A 24040-nucleotide genomic window follows, 5' to 3' on the forward strand; every position below is an offset into this window, starting at 1 on the left:
AAATTGGTCCACATCGGTCCATAATTATATATAGCCCCCATATAAACCGATCCCCCGATTTGGCTTTCCGAGCCTCTAAGAGAAGCAAATTTCATCCGATTCGGCTAAAATTTGGTACATGGTGTAAGTATATGGTCTCTAACAACCATGCAAAAATTGGTTCACATCGGTCCACTTTTACGTATAGCCCCCATATAAACGGACCCCCAAATTTGGCTTGCAGACCCTCTAAGAGAAGCAAATTTCATCCGATCCGGCTGAAATTTGGTACATGGTGTTAGTATATGGTCTCTAACAACCATGCAAAAATTGGTCCACATCGGTCCACTTTTACGTATAGCCCCCATATAAACGGATCCCCAAATTTAGCTTGCGAATTCTCTAAGAGAAGCAAATTTCATCCGATCCGGCTGAAATTTGGTACATGGTGTTAGTATATGGTCTCTAACAACTGTGCAAAAATTGGTTCCCATCGGTCAATAATTATATATAGCCCCCATATAAACCGATCCCACGATTTGGCTTGCGAAACCTCTAAGAGAAACAAATTTCATCCGATCCGGCTGAAATTTGGTGCATGGTGTTAGTATATGATCTCTAATGACCATGCAAAAATTGGTCCACATCGGTCCATAATTATATATAGCCCCCATATAAACCGATCCCCCGATTTGGCTTTCCGAGCCTCTAAGAGAAGCAAATTTCATCCGATTCGGCTGAAATTTGGTACATGGTGTAAGTATATGGTCTCTAACAACCATGCAAAAATTGGTCCACATCGGTCCACTTTTACGTATAGCCCCCATATAAACGGACCCCCAAATTTGGCTTGCAGACCCTCCAAGAGAAGCAAATTTCGTTCGATCCGGCTGAAATTTGGTACATGGTGTTAGTATATGGTCTCTAACAACCATGCAAAAATTGGTCCACATCGGTCCACTTTTACGTATAGCCCCCATATAAACGGACCCCCAAATTTAGCTTGCGAATTCTCTAAGAGAAGCAAATTTCATCCGATCCGGCTGAAATTTGGTACATGCCCAGTAAAAAAAAAACCATCGGAAAAGCGTTGTAAAAGCGTTGTAAAAGCGTTGTAAAAGCGTTGTGAACGGTTGATACACGGTGGGAAAAAGCGTTGTTACAACCCCAAAATGATAACATCATTCCACGATTGTATTTAACAACGTTTTCAAAGCGTCATGAAAACAATATTTTATACGCTTTTCCGATGGTTTAACGAACGCTTTGACAACCCCAAAATGATAACATCGTTATACGGTGTATCGATGGTTTTTACAATCATTAAAAAGCACTGAAAAACAAAATTTCATACGTCTTTCCAATTGTTTCTAGAAGATTTTGTCAAAATTTTATTTCTATAGAAAATTTTGCCAAAATGTTATTTCTATAGAAAATATTGTCAAAATGTTATTTCTGCCCGCCTTGCATACACAGGGCCTTGGGTTCCAAACCAGATTCGACCAAACACCAAAATGTTTTTTTTTCAGCGTTGGATAATCCCAACTCGGTAATGCTGGTGACATTTCTGAGTGTTTCAAAACTTCTCTAAGTGATTTCACTGCAATGTGTAACGCCGTTCGGACTCGGCTATAAAAAGGAGGTCCCTTGTCGTTGAGCCTAACATAGAATTGAGCAGCACTCAGTGATAAGAGAGAAGTTCCCCACTGTGGTAACACAATGGACTGAATAGTCTAAGTGAGCCTGATACATCGGGCTGCCACCTAAGATAACCTAACCTAGAATTAGATTGAATCGATTTTGCAATGTCCGTCTCCCTGTCTCACACTGGTGTATTTGGAACACGGTTGCCACAATTGGTAGAATTCTAGCAAAAATGGTAAATTTTTGACTGCTTGATAGACTTGTAGGATGTTCAATGTTTTGGTAGATTTTGCAAAATATTCCTCTCCAACTAAGAGGTAATTTATAAATAGAAATAAAATTTTCACAAAATTTTCCATAGAAATAAAATGTTGACAAAATTGTCTATAGAAATAAAATCTTGACAAAATTTTCTATAGAAATAAAATTTGCACAAAATTTTCTATAGAGATAGGATTTTGACAAAATTTTTGTGAAAAAAAGTAATTATGTCTAACAAAATTTCTTCAATTAGTCGATAAATAAGTACTTATATTTGGGTTTTGGCGTGATGTCAGCGTTTAGTTTAGTTAAAACTTTCTACAATTGCCTCATTTGTAAAATTAACCAAAATTGTTATTCCTAGTTGTTTCACTGTTAATGTACATATTCACTTTATATGATAAAGGAACATTACCCTATTATAAATCAATTCATATCAACAATAATACATCCATTACTCATTAAAAACCATTGGACATTGATGGAACATGCATTTTCAACGACAATTTTATGGAAAATTTACTATTTAAAAACCGTCAATTAATTTGTTTAGCAAGCGTTGTTTCAACGTTGGCTTCCAACGCTGTTACAACGCTCAATATTTATAACCATCGTAAATTTCTGACTGGGTGGTGTTAGTATATGGTCTCTAACAACTGTGCAAAAATTGGTTTCCATCGGTCAATAATTATATATAGCCCCCATATAAACCGATCCCACGATTTGGCTTGCGAAACCTCTAAGAGAAACAAATTTCATCCGATCCCGCTGAAATTTGGTGCATGGTGTTAGTATATGATCTCTAATGACCATGCAAAAATTGGTCCACATCCGATCACCAGATTTGACCTCCAGAGCCTCTTGGAAGACTAAAATTCATCTGATTCAGTGACAGTCTTTCGTAGAAGTTTCTACGCAATCCATGGTGGAGGGTACATAAGATTCGGCCTGGCCGAACATACGGCCGTATATACTTGTTTTAATTGGATCAATTAATTTTTTAATTGGATGTCAATTAATTCTTTTAATTGATACTATCATTTCTGTAATTGAAGACATAATATGTTCTAACATATTGATATATATGTTGCAAACATGTTATGCTAGTTTATGAACATTATATGCTTGCACTTAAAAATATTGTGTTAAAAAATTTGAGTTTCAAACATATATTTTTTACACCCAAACATATGAAAAACAGTCTTTTTCGTCCGTGTAGGTCCTTTCCGACAATTTTTATGCGTTCTTCCTCTGAAAGTTCACTTCCTCGAGGTATTTTTCACTAAAGAATAAACATTTGTACTAAATTTCTTCTAAATACATAAAAAGAACATACAAGTAACTCACCCACAATCCCTATTTATTATTAACAAAGAAACTGTAATGAGCCTGTGCACTCTTCAGCGAAAAAAAAAATGTAAATGATGTACAAAGCACATATAACTATTTGCTATTGAAATTCTAAATTTTATTAAAATTTTCATATAACGGTACATCGAATTGGTGTCTAGCGACAAAATCGCTAATGATACGCATAACATAGAGGGTGATAAACAACGTAAAAAAGTAAAAAGTTAAGTACCGTTATTTTCGTCCAAATGAGAAATGAAACAATTTTTGCATATATATTTATTTTACAGAGGTATATGCCCTATAACAACCGTTTATAAATTGGTCCGTGCATAATTTTACATAAGCTTCATACACAAAAAAAAAAACTTGCCTGGTTCCAAAGATTTTGTCTTTATATTATTGATTTTACTATTGATTCGTACATGGCACATTAAAGACCTTTTCCTTTTAGTTAGCTAAAATGTAAATCTAATTATTACAAGTTGCTAACTTATTATTGACTGAAAATTCCTTGGCTGGCTTCTGCGATCATGAGTTGGTGCATAATGCTTTTCTTCTTAGAGTAGTATATTTCTAATGCAGCTATTGTTGTCTACTCATTTGCCAGCCTCTGTCTCTTTTTGTTTTACATAGAATTACATACATATACAATTTTACATTATTCCATTTGATTGATGAGCATGTGTTCTTACTAAAAATGTTGTAGTATTGTGGTGGATTTGTTGGTTGTGAGCGCGATTAAAATGTAACTCACTTACTGTTAATAAAGAAAGAGAGAGCGTTAACTTATTGCAACTCGTTAACTCAAAACTAATGGTATATGTTGCCTCGAAATTGTGTTCTTTTTTAAAGTTAAAAAAATACATAAAAATAACAAAAATTAGCCAATGTGAAATTTTCTTCTTCTTTTTTTTCACAAATCTCAAAGACTCGATGGAAAATGAAAAACACTAGCAGCAGTCAAACAGTATGGTATACCAATGACAATAGCTTAAGGGAGAGAACATTACCCAGAAAATGTAAAGGTCGTTGGACAAAAAACCCATCTGCCCAATCATCAGCGAAAGAACAAAAATCTACATGGTATACCGATAATCTTCTAGTTAATGAATGGTCAAATGGAAAGAAAATGGATGCAACTATACTACCCCAACCCGATAATGGGAGAAGCTGATTTTAGAAGATTTTTTGGTTTCGGGAATATTGGAATAGCCAAATAGATTAATTAAATGATAATTTAGATTTTATTTGAGTTTTCGAGTTTTGCAGTAAGTTAACCCTGTGATATTGTTGTTTTTAGTACTTTTTTTTAAGATGAAAGTGTCATTTGATTCTTACACACACAGAAACAAAGAAATATTTTTAGAATTCAATTATGAAATTATGAAACGAAACTGTTTCTATCATGGAAATGATATTAATCAATCACTGGAATTTAATTATTTTTACGTAGAGAATTCTTTCAGCCTATATGAATGTACTATAGATTAACACTAATGACTTGGGAAGAACTTCCAAAATTTTCTTTTTTGTCATGGGCAATTACAAAATTATTTGGCCCAATTTATTTCAGCGTTAGATTTTTTATTTGATTCAAGAAACTAAATGAATCAGATGATTTTTTCTAATTGAATATTTTTTTCAAGTTCTCTTAAAAATTTAAATATAATTTTGGTATTTTTTCCGTGTACCTCTTTAAGGCTTTTAGTTATTTTTAATTAAATTCGTGTCATATAGATTATCGTCGATTATGCTATTCGTGTTGAATATTATGGTTTATGTTAACTATAATTTAAAATTTATTGTCAAATAAAGTACAAATTTTTATTTTATAAGATAATGTAGATTTATATTTAATCATTGTATATAATTTAATTTTATACAGTCGAAGCTCGGTTTAACGAACGATATATTGTCAGGCCCTTTCGTTATTTAGAAATATTCATTAAATCGAACGGGAATATTAAGTGTTAACTTTTATTGAAAATCGTAGTTTTTTTTTTACCAGATGAGTAAAAATTCAGTAGCATGTGGCAAAATTAAACTACAGAGGCATTTCAAAAAATATTACTTAAAATAATCCTTAAAAACTGATGAACATGATATATCTAGATTAGGTTAGGTTGAAAAGAGGATCCAAGATTCGTTGTCTAAGGAGAGCCTGTATACACCAATGACAATATTCGCCTCGATGTGTGATCTACCTACTTAGACGAATTGCCTAATTTGTTTTCAGTCCCCGGTTTCACGATGGGTCAGGAATACGAGGGCGGTTCGGAAACTTCTTAGCCTATCAATGAAAGAGAATAGTTAGTTTTTCAAAAATGTTTTTATACCCTCCACCATAGGATGGGGGTATATTAACTTTGTCATTCAGTAACACATCGAAATATTGCTCTAAGACCCCATAATTTATATATATATTCTGGGTCGTGGTGAAATTCTGAGTCGATCTGAGCATGTCCGTCCGTCCGTCTGTTGAAATCACGCTAACTTCCGAACGAAACAAGCTATCGACTTGAAACTTGGCACAAGTAGTTGTTATTGATGTAGGTCGGATGGTATTGCAAATGGGCCATATCGGTCCACTTTTACGTATAGCCCCCATAGAAACGGACCCCCACATTTGGCTTGGGATTGCTATAAGAGAAGCAAATTTCATCTGATCCGGCTGAAATTTGGTACATTGTGTTAGTATACGGTCTTTAACAACCATACAAAAATTGGTCCATATCGGTCCATAATTATAAATAGTCCCCATATAAACCGATCCCCAGATTTGGCTTGAGGAGCCTCTAAGAGAAGCAAACTTCATCCTATCCGGCTGAAATTTGGTACATGGTGTAAGAATATGGTCTCTAACAACCACGCAAAAATTGGTCCACATCGGTCCATAATTATATATAGCCCCCATATAAACCGATCCCCCGATTTGGCTTGCGGAACTTCTAAGAGAAGCAAATTTTATCTGATCCGGCTGAAATTTGGTACATGGTGTTAGTATATGTTCTCTAATAACTATGCAAAAATTGGTCCACTTCGGTCCATAGTTATATATAGCCCCCATATAAACCGATCCCCCGATTTGGCTTGCGGAGCCTCTAAGAGAAGCAAATTTCATCTGATCCGGCTGAAATATGGTACATGGTGTTAGTGTATGGTCTCTAACAACCATGCAAAAATTAGTCCACATTGGTCCATAATTATATATAGCCCCCATATGAACCGATCTCCAGATTTGACCTCCGGAGCCTCTTGGAAGAGCAAAATTCATCTGATTCAGTTGAAATTGGGTACGTGATATTAGTATATGGTATCTAACAACCATGCAGAAATTGGTCGAAATCGGTCCATAATTATATAGGTTAGGTTAGGTTAAAGTGGCAGCCCGATTAAATTTCAGGCTCACTTAGACTATTCAGTCCATTGTGATACCACATTTAACTAAAAGTACCTATTACATATGGGCACTTCTAGTCTTAACCACTTAACCACACTGGTAGAAAAATGTTTCGTATTATTAACGAACGGGCTTCGTTGATTATTTTTCGTTAATATTACGAAATTTTTCGTTATAAGAACGAAAGTGATCGTTAATACAACGAAATCAATCGTTAAAAGACAATTTTGTGTTTTGGGTTTTCGTTATATTAATGAAACACGTTTCGTTAATATTACGAATATTAACTTTGTAATTTTTTCAAGAATTAGAATAAAAAATTTTTCCAAGATGAAATTATTATAATCATTTGCACATAGAGAGTAAATTTTGGAAACTTTTAAACTAAACAGTCGTTTTATATACTCTGAAACTGGAATTGAAAATTTCATTTATAAAACGAAATCGATCGTTAATATAATGATATGGCTCGTTAAAAAATAAATTTTAAATTGTTATATTTCGTCATATTAATGAAATATGTTCATTAATAATACGAATGGGAGTTTGAGTATTTCTGCCTCTCCTTACTCTCTCTCTAAAACATCTCTTCATACTCTCTCTAGCGTGTATGTAATTGGTACATACACATCTTAGTATGGCAATAAGCACATGTGTGCGTGTGCGTCTTGAAAAACAAACGGTAAAAAGTTCAACAGAAAACTTGTCTGATGGGCAAACATTAACAACATTTACGTTCTTTTCGCTGAAGAGTGCACACGCTCATTACAGTTTCGTTGTGAATAATAAACATAGATGGGTGAGGTGAGTTAAATTGGTGTTTTTTGTATATTCGCAAGAAATTTAGTGTACATTTTTAATCTTTAGTGAAAATACCCCGGGGAAGTGAACTTTCAGATGAAGAAGGCGGAACAATTACGGTGATGAACCTTGGTTGCACAAAAATTGGATAAATGAACACGGTGATACGATTATCATTTTTTGATCTTAGAAATAAGAGGCTTGTTTTCTTAAGTGAAAGTCACAATATATGTTTATTATATTACTTAATTTATCATTATATATTATTTCTTACTGTATATAAACCATATTTCAAAGATCTTAACAAAAAATAATACACTGCCAATTACTACACTCAAATGCGCTAATTGGTTGGGTTTCATTAATATAACGTTTGTGTTCATTTATACAACGTTCGCCTTTCATTCATACAATGAATAATTTTCATTAATACAACGTATAAGCTGCACCGATACAACGAATAAATTTCATTCATACAACGAATAATATTCGTTAATACAACGAAAAGGCTACGTAATAGCAACGTAATTATTCGTTAATACTACGAAATGTATTCCATAAAGTTTTTCGTAAATATAACGTAAAATTACGTTGTTATAACGAAATGCTACGTTGGCTGACTTTTAATGAAGAATTTCGTTAATACAACGTAGAAATTCATCGTATTAACGAAACTTTTTCTACCAGTGTATGGGGGCTACATATAATTATGGACCGATGTATGCCAATGTTTGCATGGTTGTTAGAGACCATATACTAACACCATGTACCAAATTTCAGCCGGATCAGATGAAATTTGATTCTCTTAGAGGCTCCGTTCGGAAGTTGGCGTGATTTCAACAGACGGACGGACACGCTTAGATCGACTCAGAGTTTCACCACGACGCAGAATATATATATATATACTTTATGGCGTCTTAGAGCAATATTTCGATGTGTTACAAACGGAATGACAAAGTTAATATACCCCCCCATAAGTAGTGTATAAAGAGCATATGATCACCTAATATGTAATCATTTATTCGTAATTTGAAAAATAACTACTTTTTTTCTCAGGTATCCAAATCTCGAATACAAATACGTAGATCTCTTCGCGGAAAAAAAGCTTGTCCGGTTCTAAAGATTTTGTCTTTACACTAATTATGTTGGTACTGATTCCGAGACAAAGAAACGGAGAATTGAAGAGCTACTAGGAGACGAATTTGAACTTTTTCGATTTTTTTCAATTTTTTTCATGTGCTATCAGTGTCCTTTCGAAACCTTTTAATGATAACTCAAATGCTATGTGTCAAGTAAAAACGACTTTAAAATAAAGTATTACAAGACATCTCCTATTCTTTAATCCTGTTTAGCTTTGCTAGAAACCAAAAGTCAACAAATTTAAATACAATTTCATTAATTTTGAAGAGCTTTTTAGAATTATTAAAGCCAAGTTTATCTTAGTACAACAAAATTGATTTTCATGTATAAATACCCATTTTAAGTAGAATCACCTAACTGTAAGGATAAAACAACTTTATTAAAAAGTTTATCTACTTTGGACAAGACAAAAAATGTTATGCGTCTTTTATGCTAAGCAAAACTCGCAACAAAAACTTTGGCCTAACAATATTTTCTTTCAGTTTATGAAAATAATAAAAAATACAATGCATGTGCGGTTTATAACGAAATTTGGTTCACGAAATTTGGAGAGATGTAAATTTAGATGTGCATAACGGGTTGGCTGATAAGTCTCCGGTCTGACACATAGATGGCGTCGCTAGTATTAAATGAATATTATTTTTATATAGTACCAACCTTCAAATTATTCGTGTCAAAAATTTGACGTCTGTAAGTCAATTAGTTTGTGAGATAGAGCGTCTTTTGTGAAGCAACTTTTGTTATTGTGAAAAAAATGGAAAAAAAGGAATTTCGTGTTTTGATAAAATACTGTTTTCTGTAAAACTTGGCTTGATAATGAGTTTCCGGACTCTGCCCCAGGGAAATCAACAATAATTGATTGGTATGCAAAATTCAAGCGTGGTGAAATGAGCACGGAAGACGGTGAACGCAGTGGACGCCCGAAAGAGGTGGTTACCGACGAAAACATCAAAAAAAATCCACAAAATGATTTTGAATGACCGTAAAATAAGGTTGATCGAGATAGCAGAGGCCTTAAAGATATCAAAGGAACGTGTTGGTCATATCATTCGTCAATATTTCGATATGCGGAAGCTCTGTGCAAAATGGGTGCCGCGCGAGCTCACATTTGACCAAAAACAACAACGTGTTGATGATTCTGAGCGGTGTTTGCAGCTGTTAACTCGTAATACACCCGAGTTTTTCCGTCGATATGTGACTATGGATGAAACATGGCTCCATCACTACACTCCTGAGTCCAATCGATAGTCGGCTGAGTGGACAGCGACCGGTGAACCGTCTCCGAAGCGTCGAAAGACTCAAAAGTCCGCTGGCAAAGTAATGGCCTCTGTTTTTTGGGATGCGCATGGAATAATTTTTATCGATTATCTTGAGAAGGGAAAAACCATCAACAGTGACTATTATATGGCGTTATTGGAGCGTTTGAAGGTCGAAATCGCGGCAAAACGGCCCCATATGAAGAAGAACAAAGTGTTGTTCCACCAAGACAACGCACCGTGCCACAAGTCATTGAGAACGATGGCAAAAATTCATGAATTGGGCTTCGAATTGCTTCCCCACCCACCGTATTCTCCAGATCTGGCCCCCAGCGACTTTTTCTTGTTCTCAGACCTCAAAAGGATGTTCGCAGGGAAAAAATTTGGCTGCAATGAAGAGGTGATCGCGAAACTGAGGCCTATTTTGAGGCAAAACCGAAGGAGTACTACCAAAATGGTATCAAAAAATTGTAAGGTCGTTATAATCGTTGTATCGCTATTGAAGGGAACCATGTTGAATAATAAAAAACTAATTTTGACAAAAAAATGTGTTTTTCTTTGTTAGACCGGGGACTTATCAGCCAACCTGTTATTGGCAATAAGAGAGGTGGTGAATTGGCTGAGAAGTAATGTTCCAACAAATTTTGGCATTAATATATACTCAGACAGTCAACCTGCAATAAAATCCTTGGACTCTGTGTTCCTTAACTCGAAAACGGCCATAGACTACCGCAAATCTCTCAACGAGATGGCTGAGCAGTACAATATTCACCTAATATGGGTGCCTGGCGATATGAACATACCGGGGAACTGCGAAGCAGATAAGTTAGCAAGGCTAGGAACTACCTTACATATTCCAGGGGAACTAGAATCTGTTGGTATGCCTCTGGCCACCAGCAAGCTCTTGTTGCGTGAGAAGGCTGTTATGATGGCCAATATTCGATGGGAGAATTGCAAGGGTTGTAACGACAAACAAATATGGCCCCATTTAAACTTAAACCGCACACTAGATATGCTAGTGTTTTCAAGGCGTCAGATAGCCCTCCTGATATCTGCTATAACGGGTCGCTCCCTGATAGGCTGTGCACTGGTAGAAAAAGTTTCGTTAATACGATGAATTTCTACGTTGTATTAACGAAATTCTTCATTAAAAGTCAGCCAACGTAGCATTTCGTTATAACAACGTAATTTTACGTTATATTTACGAAAAACTTTATGGAATACATTTCGTAGTATTAACGAATAATTACGTTGCTATTACGTAGCCTTTTCGTTGTATTAACGAATATTATTCGTTGTATGAATGAAATTTATTCGTTGTATCGGTGCAGCTTATACGTTGTATTAATGAAAATTATTCATTGTATGAATGAAAGGCGAACGTTGTATAAATGAACACAAACGTTATATTAATGAAACCCAACCAATTAGCGCATTTGAGTGTAGTAATTGGCAGTGTATTATTTTTTGTTAAGATCTTTGAAATATGGTTTATATACAGTAAGAAATAATATATAATGATAAATTAAGTAATATAATAAACATATATTGTGACTTTCACTTAAGAAAACAAGCCTCTTATTTCTAAGATCAAAAAATGATAATCGTATCACCGTGTTCATTTATCCAATTTTTGTGCAACCAAGGTTCATCACCGTAATTGTTCCGCCTTCTTCATCTGAAAGTTCACTTCCCCGGGGTATTTTCACTAAAGATTAAAAATGTACACTAAATTTCTTGCGAATATACAAAAAACACCAATTTAACTCACCTCACCCATCTATGTTTATTATTCACAACGAAACTGTAATGAGCGTGTGCACTCTTCAGCGAAAAGAACGTAAATGTTGTTAATGTTTGCCCATCAGACAAGTTTTCTGTTGAACTTTTTACCGTTTGTTTTTCAAGACGCACACGCACACATGTGCTTATTGCCATACTAAGATGTGTATGTACCAATTACATACACGCTAGAGAGAGTATGAAGAGATGTTTTAGAGAGAGAGTAAGGAGAGGCAGAAATACTCAAACTCCCATTCGTATTATTAATGAACATATTTCATTAATATGACGAAATATAACAATTTAAAATTTATTTTTTAACGAGCCATATCATTATATTAACGATCGATTTCGTTTTATAAATGAAATTTTCAATTCCAGTTTCAGAGTATATAAAACGACTGTTTAGTTTAAAAGTTTCCAAAATTTACTCTCTATGTGCAAATGATTATAATAATTTCATCTTGGAAAAATTTTTTATTCTAATTCTTGAAAAAATTACAAAGTTAATATTCGTAATATTAACGAAACGTGTTTCATTAATATAACGAAAACCCAAAACACAAAATTGTCTTTTAACGATTGATTTCGTTGTATTAACGATCACTTTCGTTCTTATAACGAAAAATTTCGTAATATTAACGAAAAATAATCAACGAAGCCCGTTCGTTAATAATACGAAACATTTTTCTACCAGTGTATAAACCGATCTCCAAATTTGACCTCCGGAGCCTCTTGGTAGAGCAAAATTCATCTGATTCAGTTGAAATTTGAACGTGGTGTTAATATATGGCCTCAAACACCCATGCAAAACTTGGTCGAAATCGGTCCATAATTACATATAGCCCCCATATAAAACGATCCCCAGATTTGACCTCCGGAGTCCCTTGGAAGAGCAAAATTCATCCGATTCGGTTGAAATTTGGTACGTGATGTTAGTATATGGTCTCTAACAACCATGCAGGAATTGGTCCATATCGGTCCATAATTATATATAGCCCCCATATAAACCGATCCCCAGATTCGACCTCCTGTGCCTTTTGGAGAATCAAAATTCATCCAATCTGATTGAAAGTTAGTACATGGTGTTAGTATTGTGGGCTCTAACAACCATGCAGGTATTCATATCAGTCCATAATTATTATATATTGGTTTTGGAGCCCCTTGGAGGAGCAAATTTCATCCGAGTCAGTTGAAATTTGGTACACTAATAGAAAAAGTTTCGTTATATTAACGAAATGTGCCGATAAAAGTCAGCCAATGAAACAAATTCGTTAATAGAACGAATTTTTTCGTTAATATAACGAATTTTCTGCCAATCAACGTAACGTTTCGTACTATTGACGAATATTTTCATTGTACTAATGAAAATGTTTCGTTATATCAATGAACATTTATCGTTGGCTGACTTTTAATGAAATTTTCTTTGTGTGTACATTGTGCTAGTATATGGCCGTTAACAACCATGCCTAACTAGGTCCATATCGGTCTATAGTTATATATAGCCCTTAGATAAAGCGATCACCAATCACACAAAAATTGGTCCATATCAAGTTCTTAGTTGTATATAGGACTTAATTGTATAAGCGACCCCCCTATTTCAATTCTGGCTCTCTAAGTACCGTGCAAAAGTCCATATCGATTCGTAATTTTTTATAGACTTCCCTATATATACCTTTTTTGTCTAATATATACCACGTATGGACTAACTCACAATTTAGAAAACGATGTTAAAAAGTTTTAAGATACCTTGCCATCGGTAAGCATTACCACAATTCAAGTAATTACATTGTGGATGACAGTCTTTCGTAGAAGTTTCTACGCAATCCATGGTGGAGGTTACATAAGATTCGGCCTGGCCGAATCTTACTGCCTTATATACTTGTTTATCTCTCTAAATTCTTTACATTTTGTTTTGTGTTTTTGTTGTTGTTTTATTTAGAATTGAAGAAGGAATAAAGGAAAAATAATATTATTTAGAGTTTCTTTATTACTGCTTATTTTATTCGTTTAGAAATAAAAAAAAATGAAATGTACTCATTTCTGCACGCCTCTGTATATTCTAATGCAGAAGTGGAGAGAACATTTAGTGCTATTATTTTACTTTGTTTAATAAAAGAAGAAATAGAATATGTCTCAATAGAATTACTTCTTTAATTCATATCAAATATGAATTAATTTATTGCTGTTTTGATTATCAAAATCCCCATAAAATTTGTAAAAAAATTAATTCTAACGAAGCATATAAAAAATCAGAATATCATATAAAGTATTTATTGTTCCTAAAGGATGAAGAGCATTCTTCAATGAAATGGAATGTGATGGGATGGGAATTGCGGTGTTACAAATTATAATATATTTTGGTGCTTTTTCTCATTCGGGAGTTGGCATCACTGGATTTCATATCTATGGTCTTGGGTTTATGAGTTACGTTTAGACCTTTGTTTTTAATTTATTTTTGCATATATTTGTTGGCACACATCATTAAATTTGCACATTATATCTCCCCCGCAAACAAGCACCACACCAATAATGTTTGTTTTACATCTACATTTAATTAAATTTTATTTTCTTTCTAATCTCATTTTTATTTATACACATATAATAATAAAAAAAATAAACTTATATATATATTGCATTAAAAATATTTATAAAATATTTTAGAAAATATCACATAATAAAATTTTTCAAAACAATTCTTTTTATTCTTTTTTTTCCATATCGCTTGCTATCTTTTGTGTCATCGCAAAACTCGAAACAAAAATCGAATCTTAATCTACTACCTTGCTATTGCTTATTGTTCACCATATAATAACAACCATATACTTGTTTACATCATTGAACTCAATATTTGCCAAATGGATTTAAAATCTAAAAAAAAAAATAAAATAATAAAAATAAATGAAAAACACAATAATCAAAATCAAATCAAACATACTTCACATATTTTGCAGACTAATCCAGCTGTTAAGTCCGCTGTTAAATCGGTGAGTGGTATAGAAACGTACATACATATCGTACATATCAATCAAAATTGTTTGCCTAATTATAATTGTAAGCTTAAGTGCATCACCCTGTAATGCTAGTCAAAACTAATTTGTCTTAAAATATCATCTTATCATTTAGTACAATTGCATTAGTATTGGGTCTATGTGTATCATTAGAATTATAATGGCCAAAAAAAAAATTGCTAGAATGTAACCAAATATATCTTAACAAAATCTATGTGTAGTTTAATAACCATAAGAATACTAAATTTTAAATTTTATATATTTACTAAAAACAATATTCATCTATACTATTTTCAAATGCGATTCCAGAAATTTAAGAAAAATGTTATATAACATGCTCTGTGCCCGTTAATATTATTACTTAATATTTCTAAACACACAGAGATATTCTCATTAAAATTGAGTCAAAGTTATTGATATAATGAAACATTTTGTCTGTACAAAAAAAAATAATATAAGAACATTACTTTTAATTATACCCTAAACCACATAGTGGTCAGGGTATAATAAGCAGGGTTGGCCTGTCACAAACTGTGACTTTTGCGACATACATTTGCGACGGTATAATACGTATGTCGCAAAAGTCGTAAACCTACTGTAGAAAACCTAATTTTGAATAGAAGAAATCCTGAACATTTTTTAATTTAGTTTGACAGCATTCGCTGTGAGTTTCTGCAGAAATTTGTGAAAGTTTTCCCACGGTCAAGCCTATTTTCTTAGGTGGTATCGAAATTCCCGTTGGTGAGTGTGCAAAATACCGTGGGGTTATATTGGACAGGAGACTGAACTTAAAGCTAAGAAAGGACGAGAAAATCCACGGTACTCGTGCAAAATGCAATAGGGAAAATGTGGGGACTAAAACCGAAAATTGTGAACATTCCTAAGAATTGAAACTTCTTCGAACATACCATCGTCTTGGATATCATCGAATTCGCTGCCTAGCTGACGCGACTAAAGTATTTTGAGTTTACGACTTTTGTTACTTTTTCTACATTTACGACGCGTATGTGACGTTTACGACGTTTACAACTTTGCGACAGTCGCAAACCTAAAAAAGTTTGATACAGACCATCTCTGATAATAAGTTTGATCTGCCAAAAAATGTGCCTATCAGAAATATTGATTTTAGACCCCATAAAATATATACCGATCGACTCAGAATCACCTCCTGAGTCGATCTAACGCTTGGTGTCCGTCCGTCCGTCTGTCCATGTATTTGTTGTTCACAGTATTCCGGTGGCAATTATTAACCGATTTTGATGAAATTTGGTACAGGCATTTTTTTTAGACACAAGGACAAACGCTATTGAATTTGGAAGAAATTGGATCAAATTTAGATATGGGAATATATATGTATCGCCCGATTTCGACAAATGGGGTCACGTTGCACTTTTTACCAACCGATCGTCGGCAAATTAAGCACAAAATAATCTTCTGCATCACCCTTTAGGTCTGCAAAATTTCATCCAAATCAGTTCAGATTTAGATATAGCTCCCATATATATATCGATGCCCTCATTCCAGAGTGCGCAAAGTCGACTTAGCATGTTTTGATAGAGTTCGCTGTTTTTTATTCGGATTGATGTGAATTGCATCCTGTCAAAAGTTCGAATTTATTCGCCATTTCTATCAAAAGTTATGGTTAATATTGTACTTAGCCTTTGACTAAAGTTTTAAAATATGTCCAACCCAAAAAGGGCAAAAAGGTTTGTTCGGTCTAAAGTGGTCTAAGTCATTTTTAGCTATGTTCTATTATCACTATTTTGAGTTCGTACATACTAAAAAAAAATTATAAAAAATATGATTTTAAGACCGAAAATAAGGGAATTTCATCTTATACGGGTTTTGAGAAATTTCAAAAAACAAAACTTGTTTCTTGTTTCCTGTAAAATTCACCTTTTAGATTTAGTGCACTTTGGAATGTAGACATCGATATGTATCGCCCGATTTTGCCAAATTTGACCATAGAACCCTTATTTATTATCCGATCTTACTCAAAGTTGGCTAGATCCAGTCCTCTAAAGGGTGATACGGTCAAAATTTGGTCAATATAAACTTGACGTATTTCTTTCAATTTTGCATTTAAAAAACCTGAACACCCCTCATTTTGAAGGTGTATGTGTGTGGAATTGGAATTCACTCTTCAGTTGTCAAAATGCCGTCCAAGCAAGAAGAGCAGCGTATCAAAATTTGGCTCGCGCATCGCGAAAATCCGAGCTACTCGCACGCAAAGCTGGCAAAATCGCTAAAAGTTGCCAAATCAACCGTTACAAATGTAATTAAAGTGTTTGGGGAACGTTTGTCGACAGCCAGGAAGTCTGGATCGGGGGGAAATCGAAAACCGGAAGCCGCTGAGACGACAAAGAGAGTTGCCGGTAGTTTCAAGCGAAACCCTAACCTCTCTCTCCGAGATGCCGCAAATAAGCTGGGTGTATTGTCTACAACCGTGCATCGAGCCAAAAAACGGCCCGGACTATCGACTTACAAGAAGGTAGTGACTCCAAATCGCGATGATAAACAAAATACGACAGCCAAAGCGCGATCCCAGAGGCTGTACACGACGATGCTGACGAAGTTTGACTGCGTGGTAATGGACGACGAAATCTACGTCAAAGCCGACTACAAGCAGCTTCCGGGACAGGAGTTTTATACGGCAAAAGGATGGGGAAAGGTAGCAGATATTTTCAAGCACATAAAACTGTCAAAGTTCGCAAAGAAATATCTGGTTTGGCAAGCCATCTGTACCTGTGGCTTGAAAAGCAGCATTTTCATAGCTTCCGGGACTGTCAACCAAGAAATTTAATTTCAACCAAGACGTTTTATACGTCTGCTGCCTTTCCTGAAGAAACACGGTTGTTCCGTACTGTTTTGGCCGGATTTGGCATCTTGCCATTACGGTAAAAAGGCCATGGAGTGGTACACCGCCAACAACGTGCAGGTGGTTCCGAAGGACAAGAACCCTCCCAACACGCCAGAGCTCCGCCCAATTGAGAAATACTGGGCTATTGTCAAGCGGAACCTAAAGAAGCAGTTCAAGGCAAACTGGCTTTCTGCGGCGAAGAAGGTGGACAAGGTGGCTGTACAAAATCTGATGGCAGGTGTCAAGCGGGAGGCCCGGCAATTCGGATTTGGAAAAGCGAAAGTCTAACTGAATATTTTTCCTGAATTTGAACTTGAAAAAGAAATTTACTTTGATTTTTTAAATAAACGATTTCACCGATTTACACGCGTTTTCCCTTGACCAAATTTTGACCGTATCACCCTTTATAGTTACTAACGGTATGTGCAAAATTTCATCGAAATCGGTTCAGATGTAGATATAGCTCATATATATGTATCGCCTGATTTTGAAAAATTTGCCCCTACTAATTGAGCGATTTTCTCTTTTTTTTAAATATGGGCTCAATATTAGTGGCATATTAACTCCGTGGTGCAATATCAACTACAGCCAGTGTTGCTAGAAGTAGGGGAAATTCCCTATATGTAGGTTCCTTATAATATTTAGCGTCTTGTAGGGACCTAGGGCTACTATGTATGGACATTTTCACTCAACACAATTTGTAATAATTTTTACATTTTGATGGCTCTAGAGGAGGTGATTAGAAGCCGGCAAGGATTGATCTTTAACAATGTGTGGTAACAACAGTTACCACTTGTGCCAAAAAAATCTAACAAAATTTGAAGATTACCACAAATCTACCAAACAAATATTTCTATAGAAATTTTTGTGAAAACTTTATTCCTGTAGAAAATTTTGTCAACATTTTATTTCTATAGAAAATTTTGTCAAAATTGTATTTCCATAGAAATTTTGTTCAAAATATTATTTCTATAAAAAATTTTCTCAAAATTTTATTTCTATGGATTTTTTTCTCAAAATTTTATTTCTATAGAAAAATTTCTCAAAAAAATTTGTTTATAGAAATTTTTTCCAAAATATTATTTCTATAGAGATTCAACAAAAAAAAAAATACTATTTTTGATAGAATTCTACCAACTGTGGCAACCATGGTGGTAATACAAATTTATTTTCTAGGTTATATACGTTGCATTTTCATGTTTTAAGATAATAAAGTACTTAGAACAATTTTGTTTTGTAAAATTTGTTTAAATTTAACGAAAAATATTGTAGGAAAAGTTGTTTGGGAATGTATGGGAAAGTAGGGAACTTTCTTTGTCCTTGTAGGGAAAACCGAATATTATCCCTGGCAACACTGACTATGAGCTATAGTCAGATTGAGACAAAGCACCCATAAACATGTACCCCTTAATTTTCTTAAATATGCAACTGCGGTTTATCTCCCAGACCTATATCAATGTTACCCCACAAATGCTTATGATTACTAATTCAATAAGGGTGGTTTAGGGTATGATATAGTCGGCCCCGCCCGACTTTCTACTTTACTTACTTGTTTTACTTTTATTTTTTATTTAATAAAAAAATCGTTCAAATATCTAAATATCTCTTAAGAATTAAGAAGTTATTTCATTAACTCAATATTAATGAACAATTTCCTAAATAATACTCAGAGGGTTATACCAGTGATATCGCATGATGTTATTGTACACAGAAAGAAATTGAACAAACGATTTCTTTTTCATTGGAGTAACGAAAAATTTTCATTAAAAAACTTTTTAAAAGTTTATTAAATTTTTCGTTGGTAAAATTTTGTTGATATCTGTCATCGAATCAATCACCGAAGTCAATTAAAACTTATTGGATCCAATTAAAAACTTAATTGATCAAATTAAAAAATAAATTCATCCAATTAAAAAATAATAATTTTTGTGATTGATTTTTGTTTTAATTAAAAAATTATTTGAACCAATTATGTTTTTAATGAAATTCTTTTAAAAGTCAATTAAAATTTTAATTAGAAATATGTTGGTGATATTTTCTGTGATTCATCACCGATATCAATTAATACAATTAAAAAATTAATTGATACAAAAATTGATTTTTTTTGATTGATTTTATCAATTAAAAGTTTGTTAAACCAATTAAATTTTTATTCGAATTTTTATTCAAATTTTCGTTGGTAAAAATATTTTCTGTGATTCTGTATTCACAATAATAATATTCATAGGTGGCATATGACATGAAAAAAAAGTGATTTTATGGTAAAGTGGTATAATGGTAACCCTAAACCCTAGTTCTGAGAATCGCAAGGAAAATAGTGTAGAACTAACCAGCTATAAATATTTTGTAAATTACATTTCAAACATTTTGTAAATTTATGCATTTTTATATTTTTTTTATTTGGCTCTTCTCTTACGACATCCTGCTGAATTGTTATACCTCCATCCACACCAAAGGTCAAAGAAAGTTCACGAGTGGCCAAACATGCCTATAAAGATCTCAAATCGAAATTACGTGATATTACCCCACCACATCCTGGTGCACAACATCCACATCATAACAATAACAATTTCCGGTCACATTTGAACTCGAATACTCCACACGATCGCATGGATGGTGTCAGCGTTGGAGGCTATGGTGGCACCACCAAGGATGGTAAATCATTGAAATCCTATTTGGGAAGACATTCAGCACCCAGCTCGCCAGTATTTAGTAAACGCATTGGTAGTTCCTCGGCTGCGGTCTTCCAATATGCGCCCAAAGAACAAATCAATAATGCTTCACAACATTTACGTCGTGGTCCCACCTCATTGGCCATGTCCAATTCGAGTTCGCACATACAATCGAATGGTTATGCAAAATCATCGCCTATATCGTTCAATCATAGTCATCATTTGGCCTCATCACCAACTATTAGCCCAGCGAACTCGTTGTCTTCGTCCGAGATGAATTTGTCACAGGAATTACAAAATCATCCGCTCTTCAAATCGCCCATTGTGGATAGAAGTGTAAGTATTGACGGTAATTGTTTATGTTTTTGTGTGTTTTTCTATCATGGATAGATCTCTCAGTTTAGTTGCTTTTATTTTTGATTTTTGTGTTTTCTTTTTTCTTTTTAAATAAATGTTTAATGTGAATATTTGTTAAATGTTGTGCGCAAAGCTTTGTCCAAATGTTTGTGCGTCTATCTATTTAGATTCAATGTTTTTGTTTTTTTTTTATCGATGGGAGAAAATATTTTAAAATCTATTTAGAAGGTCATAAAATATTTTTTAATTATAAAACTAATGTAGGGTTATATATTTTAGTCAACTTAGAGATTGTAATCAAATTCAAAAAGTCGAATTTTTATTTGAGAAATCAGTGGACATTTATATATTTATTCTTTTTTTGCGAATCCGAACCGCACGGCCATATACGATCAAAAAATAATCTATCAAAAATTTGGAGAAAATTTTACCAAAAAACTACCAAACGAAAAATCTTATTTTACCAAATTTTATTTCTATAGAAAATACTGTCAAAATTCTATTTCTACAGGAAATTTTGTCGAAATTTTATTTGTATAGTAAATTTTGCCAAAATTTTATTTCTATCGAAAATTTTGTCAAAATTCTATCTCAATAGAAAATATTAGGTTAGGTTAGGTGACAGCCCGATGTATCAGGCTCACTTAGACTATTCAGTCCATTGTGATACCACAATGGTGAACTTCTCTCTTATCACTGAGTGTTGCCCGATTCCATGTTAAGCTCAATGACAAGGGACCTCCTTTTTATAGCAGAGTGCGAACGGCGTTCCATATTGCATTAAAACCACTTAGAGAAGCTTTGAAATACTCAGAAATGTCACCAGCATACAGAGATGGGATAATCTACCGCTGAAAAACTTTTTGGTGTTCGGTCGATGCAGGAATCGAACCTGTGTATGCAAGGCGGGCTTGCTAACCACTGCACCACAGTGGCGTCCGTGTTGTTTCTATAGAAAATGTTGTCAAAATTTTAGTTCTGTTGTCAAAATTTTATTTCTATAGACAATTTTGTCAAAATTTTATTTCTATAGAAAATTTTGTCAAAATTTTATTTCTGTTGAACTTTTTGTAAAAATTTTATTTCTGTAACAAAAATTTTGTCAAATTTTTATTCCTGTAGAAAATTTTAACTGTGCTTCTATAGACCATTTTGTCAAATTTTTATTTCTGTTAAAAATTTTGTGAAAAATTTTATTTCTATAGAAAATTTTGTCAAATTTTTATTTCCGTAGAAATTTTTGTCAAAAATTTTATTTCTATAGAAAATTTTGTTAAAATTTTATTTCTATGGAAAATATTGTCAACATTTTATTTCTAAATAAAGTTTTGTCAAAATTTTATTTCTATAGAAAACTTTGTCAATTTTTTCTTTTCTATAGAAAATTAGTCAAAATTGCACATCTATAGAAAATTTTGTCAAAAATTTTATTTCTATAGACAAGTTTGTCAAGATTTTATTTCTATAGAAAATGTTGTCAAAATTTTATTTCTGTAGAAATTTTTATCAAAATTTTATTTTTATAAAAATTTGATTAACATTTTATTTCTGTAGAATATTTTATCAAAATTTTATTTCTATAAAAATTTGATTAACATTTTATTTCTATAGAAAATATTATCAAAATTTTATTTCTATAGAAAATTTTGTCACAATGTTATTTCTATAAAAAATGTTTTCAAAATTTTATTTCTATAGAAAATTTGGTCAAAATTTTATTTCTGTAGAACTTTTTGTCAACATTTTATTTCTATAGAAAATTTTGTCAAATTTTTATTTCTATAGAAAAATGTAACTATATACCATTTTGTCAAAATTTTATTTCTATAGAAAAAATTGTCAAAATTTTATTTCTATAGAAAATTAGTCAAAATTGCACTTCTATAGAAAATTTTGTCAAAATTTTATTTCTATAGACAATTTTGTCAAAATTTTATTTCTATAGACAATTTTGTCAAAATTTTATTTCTGTAGAATTTTTTGTCAACATTTTATTTCTATAGAAATTTTGTAAAATGTTTCTTTCCGTTGAAATTTTTGTCAATATTTTATTTCTATAGAAAATTTTGTCAAAATTTTATTTCTATAGAAAAAATTGTCAAAATTTTATTTCTAAAAGAAGTTTTCTCAAAATTTTATTTCTATAGAAAATTAGTCAAAATTGCACTTCTATAGAAAATTTTGTCAAAATTTTATTTCTATAGAAAATTTTGTCAAAATTTTATTTCTATAGACAATTTTGTCAAAACTTTATTTCTGTAGAATTTTTTGTCAAAATTTTATTTCTATAGAAAATGTTTTCAAATTTTTCTTTCGTATAAATTTTTGTCAATATTTTATTTCTATAGAAAATTTTGTCAAAATTTTATTTCTATAGAAAAAATTGTCAAAATTTTATTTCTAAAAGAAGTTTTCTCAAAATTTTATTTCTATAGAAAATTAGTCAAAATTGCACTTCTATAGAAAATTTTGTCAAAATTTTATTTCTATAGAAAATTTTGTCAAAATCTTATTTCTATAGAAAATTTTGTCAAGATTTTATTTCTATAGAAAATTTTGTCAAAATTTTATGTCTATAGAAAATTTTGGCAAAATTTTATTTATATAAAAAATTTTGTCCAGATTTTATTTCTATAGAAAATTTGTGCAAAATTTTATTTCTATAGAAAATTAGTCAAAATTGCACTTCTATAGAAAATTTTATTAAAATTTTATTTCTATAGACAATTTTGTCAAAATTTTATTTCTATAGACAATTTTGTCAAAATTTTATTTCTGTAGAATTTTTTGTCAAAATTTTATTTCTATATAAAATTTTGTCAAATTTTTCTTTCCGTAGAAATTTTTTTCAATATTTTATTTCTATAGAAAATTTTGTCAAAATTTTATTTCTATAGAAAAAATTGTCAAAATTTTATTTCTAAAAGAAGTTTTCTCAAAATTTTATTTCTATAGAAAATTAGTCAAAATTGCACTTCTATAGAAAATTTTGTCAAAATTTTATTTCTATAGTCAATTTTGTCAAAATTTTATTTCTATTAACAATTTTGTCAAAATTTTATTTCTATAAACAATTTTGTCAAAATTTTGTTTCTAAAGACAATTTTGTAAAAATTTTATTTCTGTAGAATTTTTTGTCAAAATTTTATTTCTATAGAAAATTTTGTCAAATTTTTCTTTTCGTAGAAATTTTTGTCAATATTTTATTTCTATAGCAACTTTTGTCAAAATTTTATTTCTATAGAAAATTAGTCAAAATTGCACTTCAATAGAAAATGTTGTCAAAATTTTATTTCTATAGACAATTTTGTCAAAATTATATTTCTATAGAAAATTTTGTCAAAATTTTATTTCTATAGACAATTTTGTCAAAATTTTATTTCTGTAGAATTTTTTGTCAAAATGTTATTTCTATTAAAATTTGATTAACATTTTATTTCTGTACAAATTTTGAGGTAAGAGGTACCTCTTATTTGCAAAATCTACCAAATGAAACATGAAAAATTCTACAGTAAGCAGCAATC

At 32.2% G+C, this 24040-nt stretch overlaps 1 protein-coding gene across 7 annotated transcripts in view; it reads left to right on the forward strand.

Moving 5' to 3' along the window:
* LOC142237596 (DENN domain-containing protein 1A) overlaps positions 1–24040 on the forward strand; it is a 113109-nt gene that overhangs the window by 72497 nt on the left and 16572 nt on the right. For 4 of the 7 annotated variants that reach the window (XM_075308951.1, XM_075308952.1, XM_075308955.1 and 1 more), the window contains exons 7-8: positions 14571–14603; positions 19944–20495. In XM_075308951.1, coding sequence (XP_075165066.1) covers positions 14571–14603; positions 19944–20495 — 585 coding nt within the window. Of the gene's footprint in view, positions 1–4165; positions 4599–14570; positions 14604–19943; positions 20496–24040 lie in introns of those variants that run through there. The other 3 variants (XR_012722521.1, XM_075308953.1, XM_075308956.1) reach the window with 3 other exon arrangements.

This window comes from Haematobia irritans, chromosome 5 (assembly GCF_050003625.1).
Source record: "Haematobia irritans isolate KBUSLIRL chromosome 5, ASM5000362v1, whole genome shotgun sequence".
Taxonomy (NCBI): Eukaryota; Metazoa; Arthropoda; class Insecta; order Diptera; family Muscidae; genus Haematobia; species Haematobia irritans.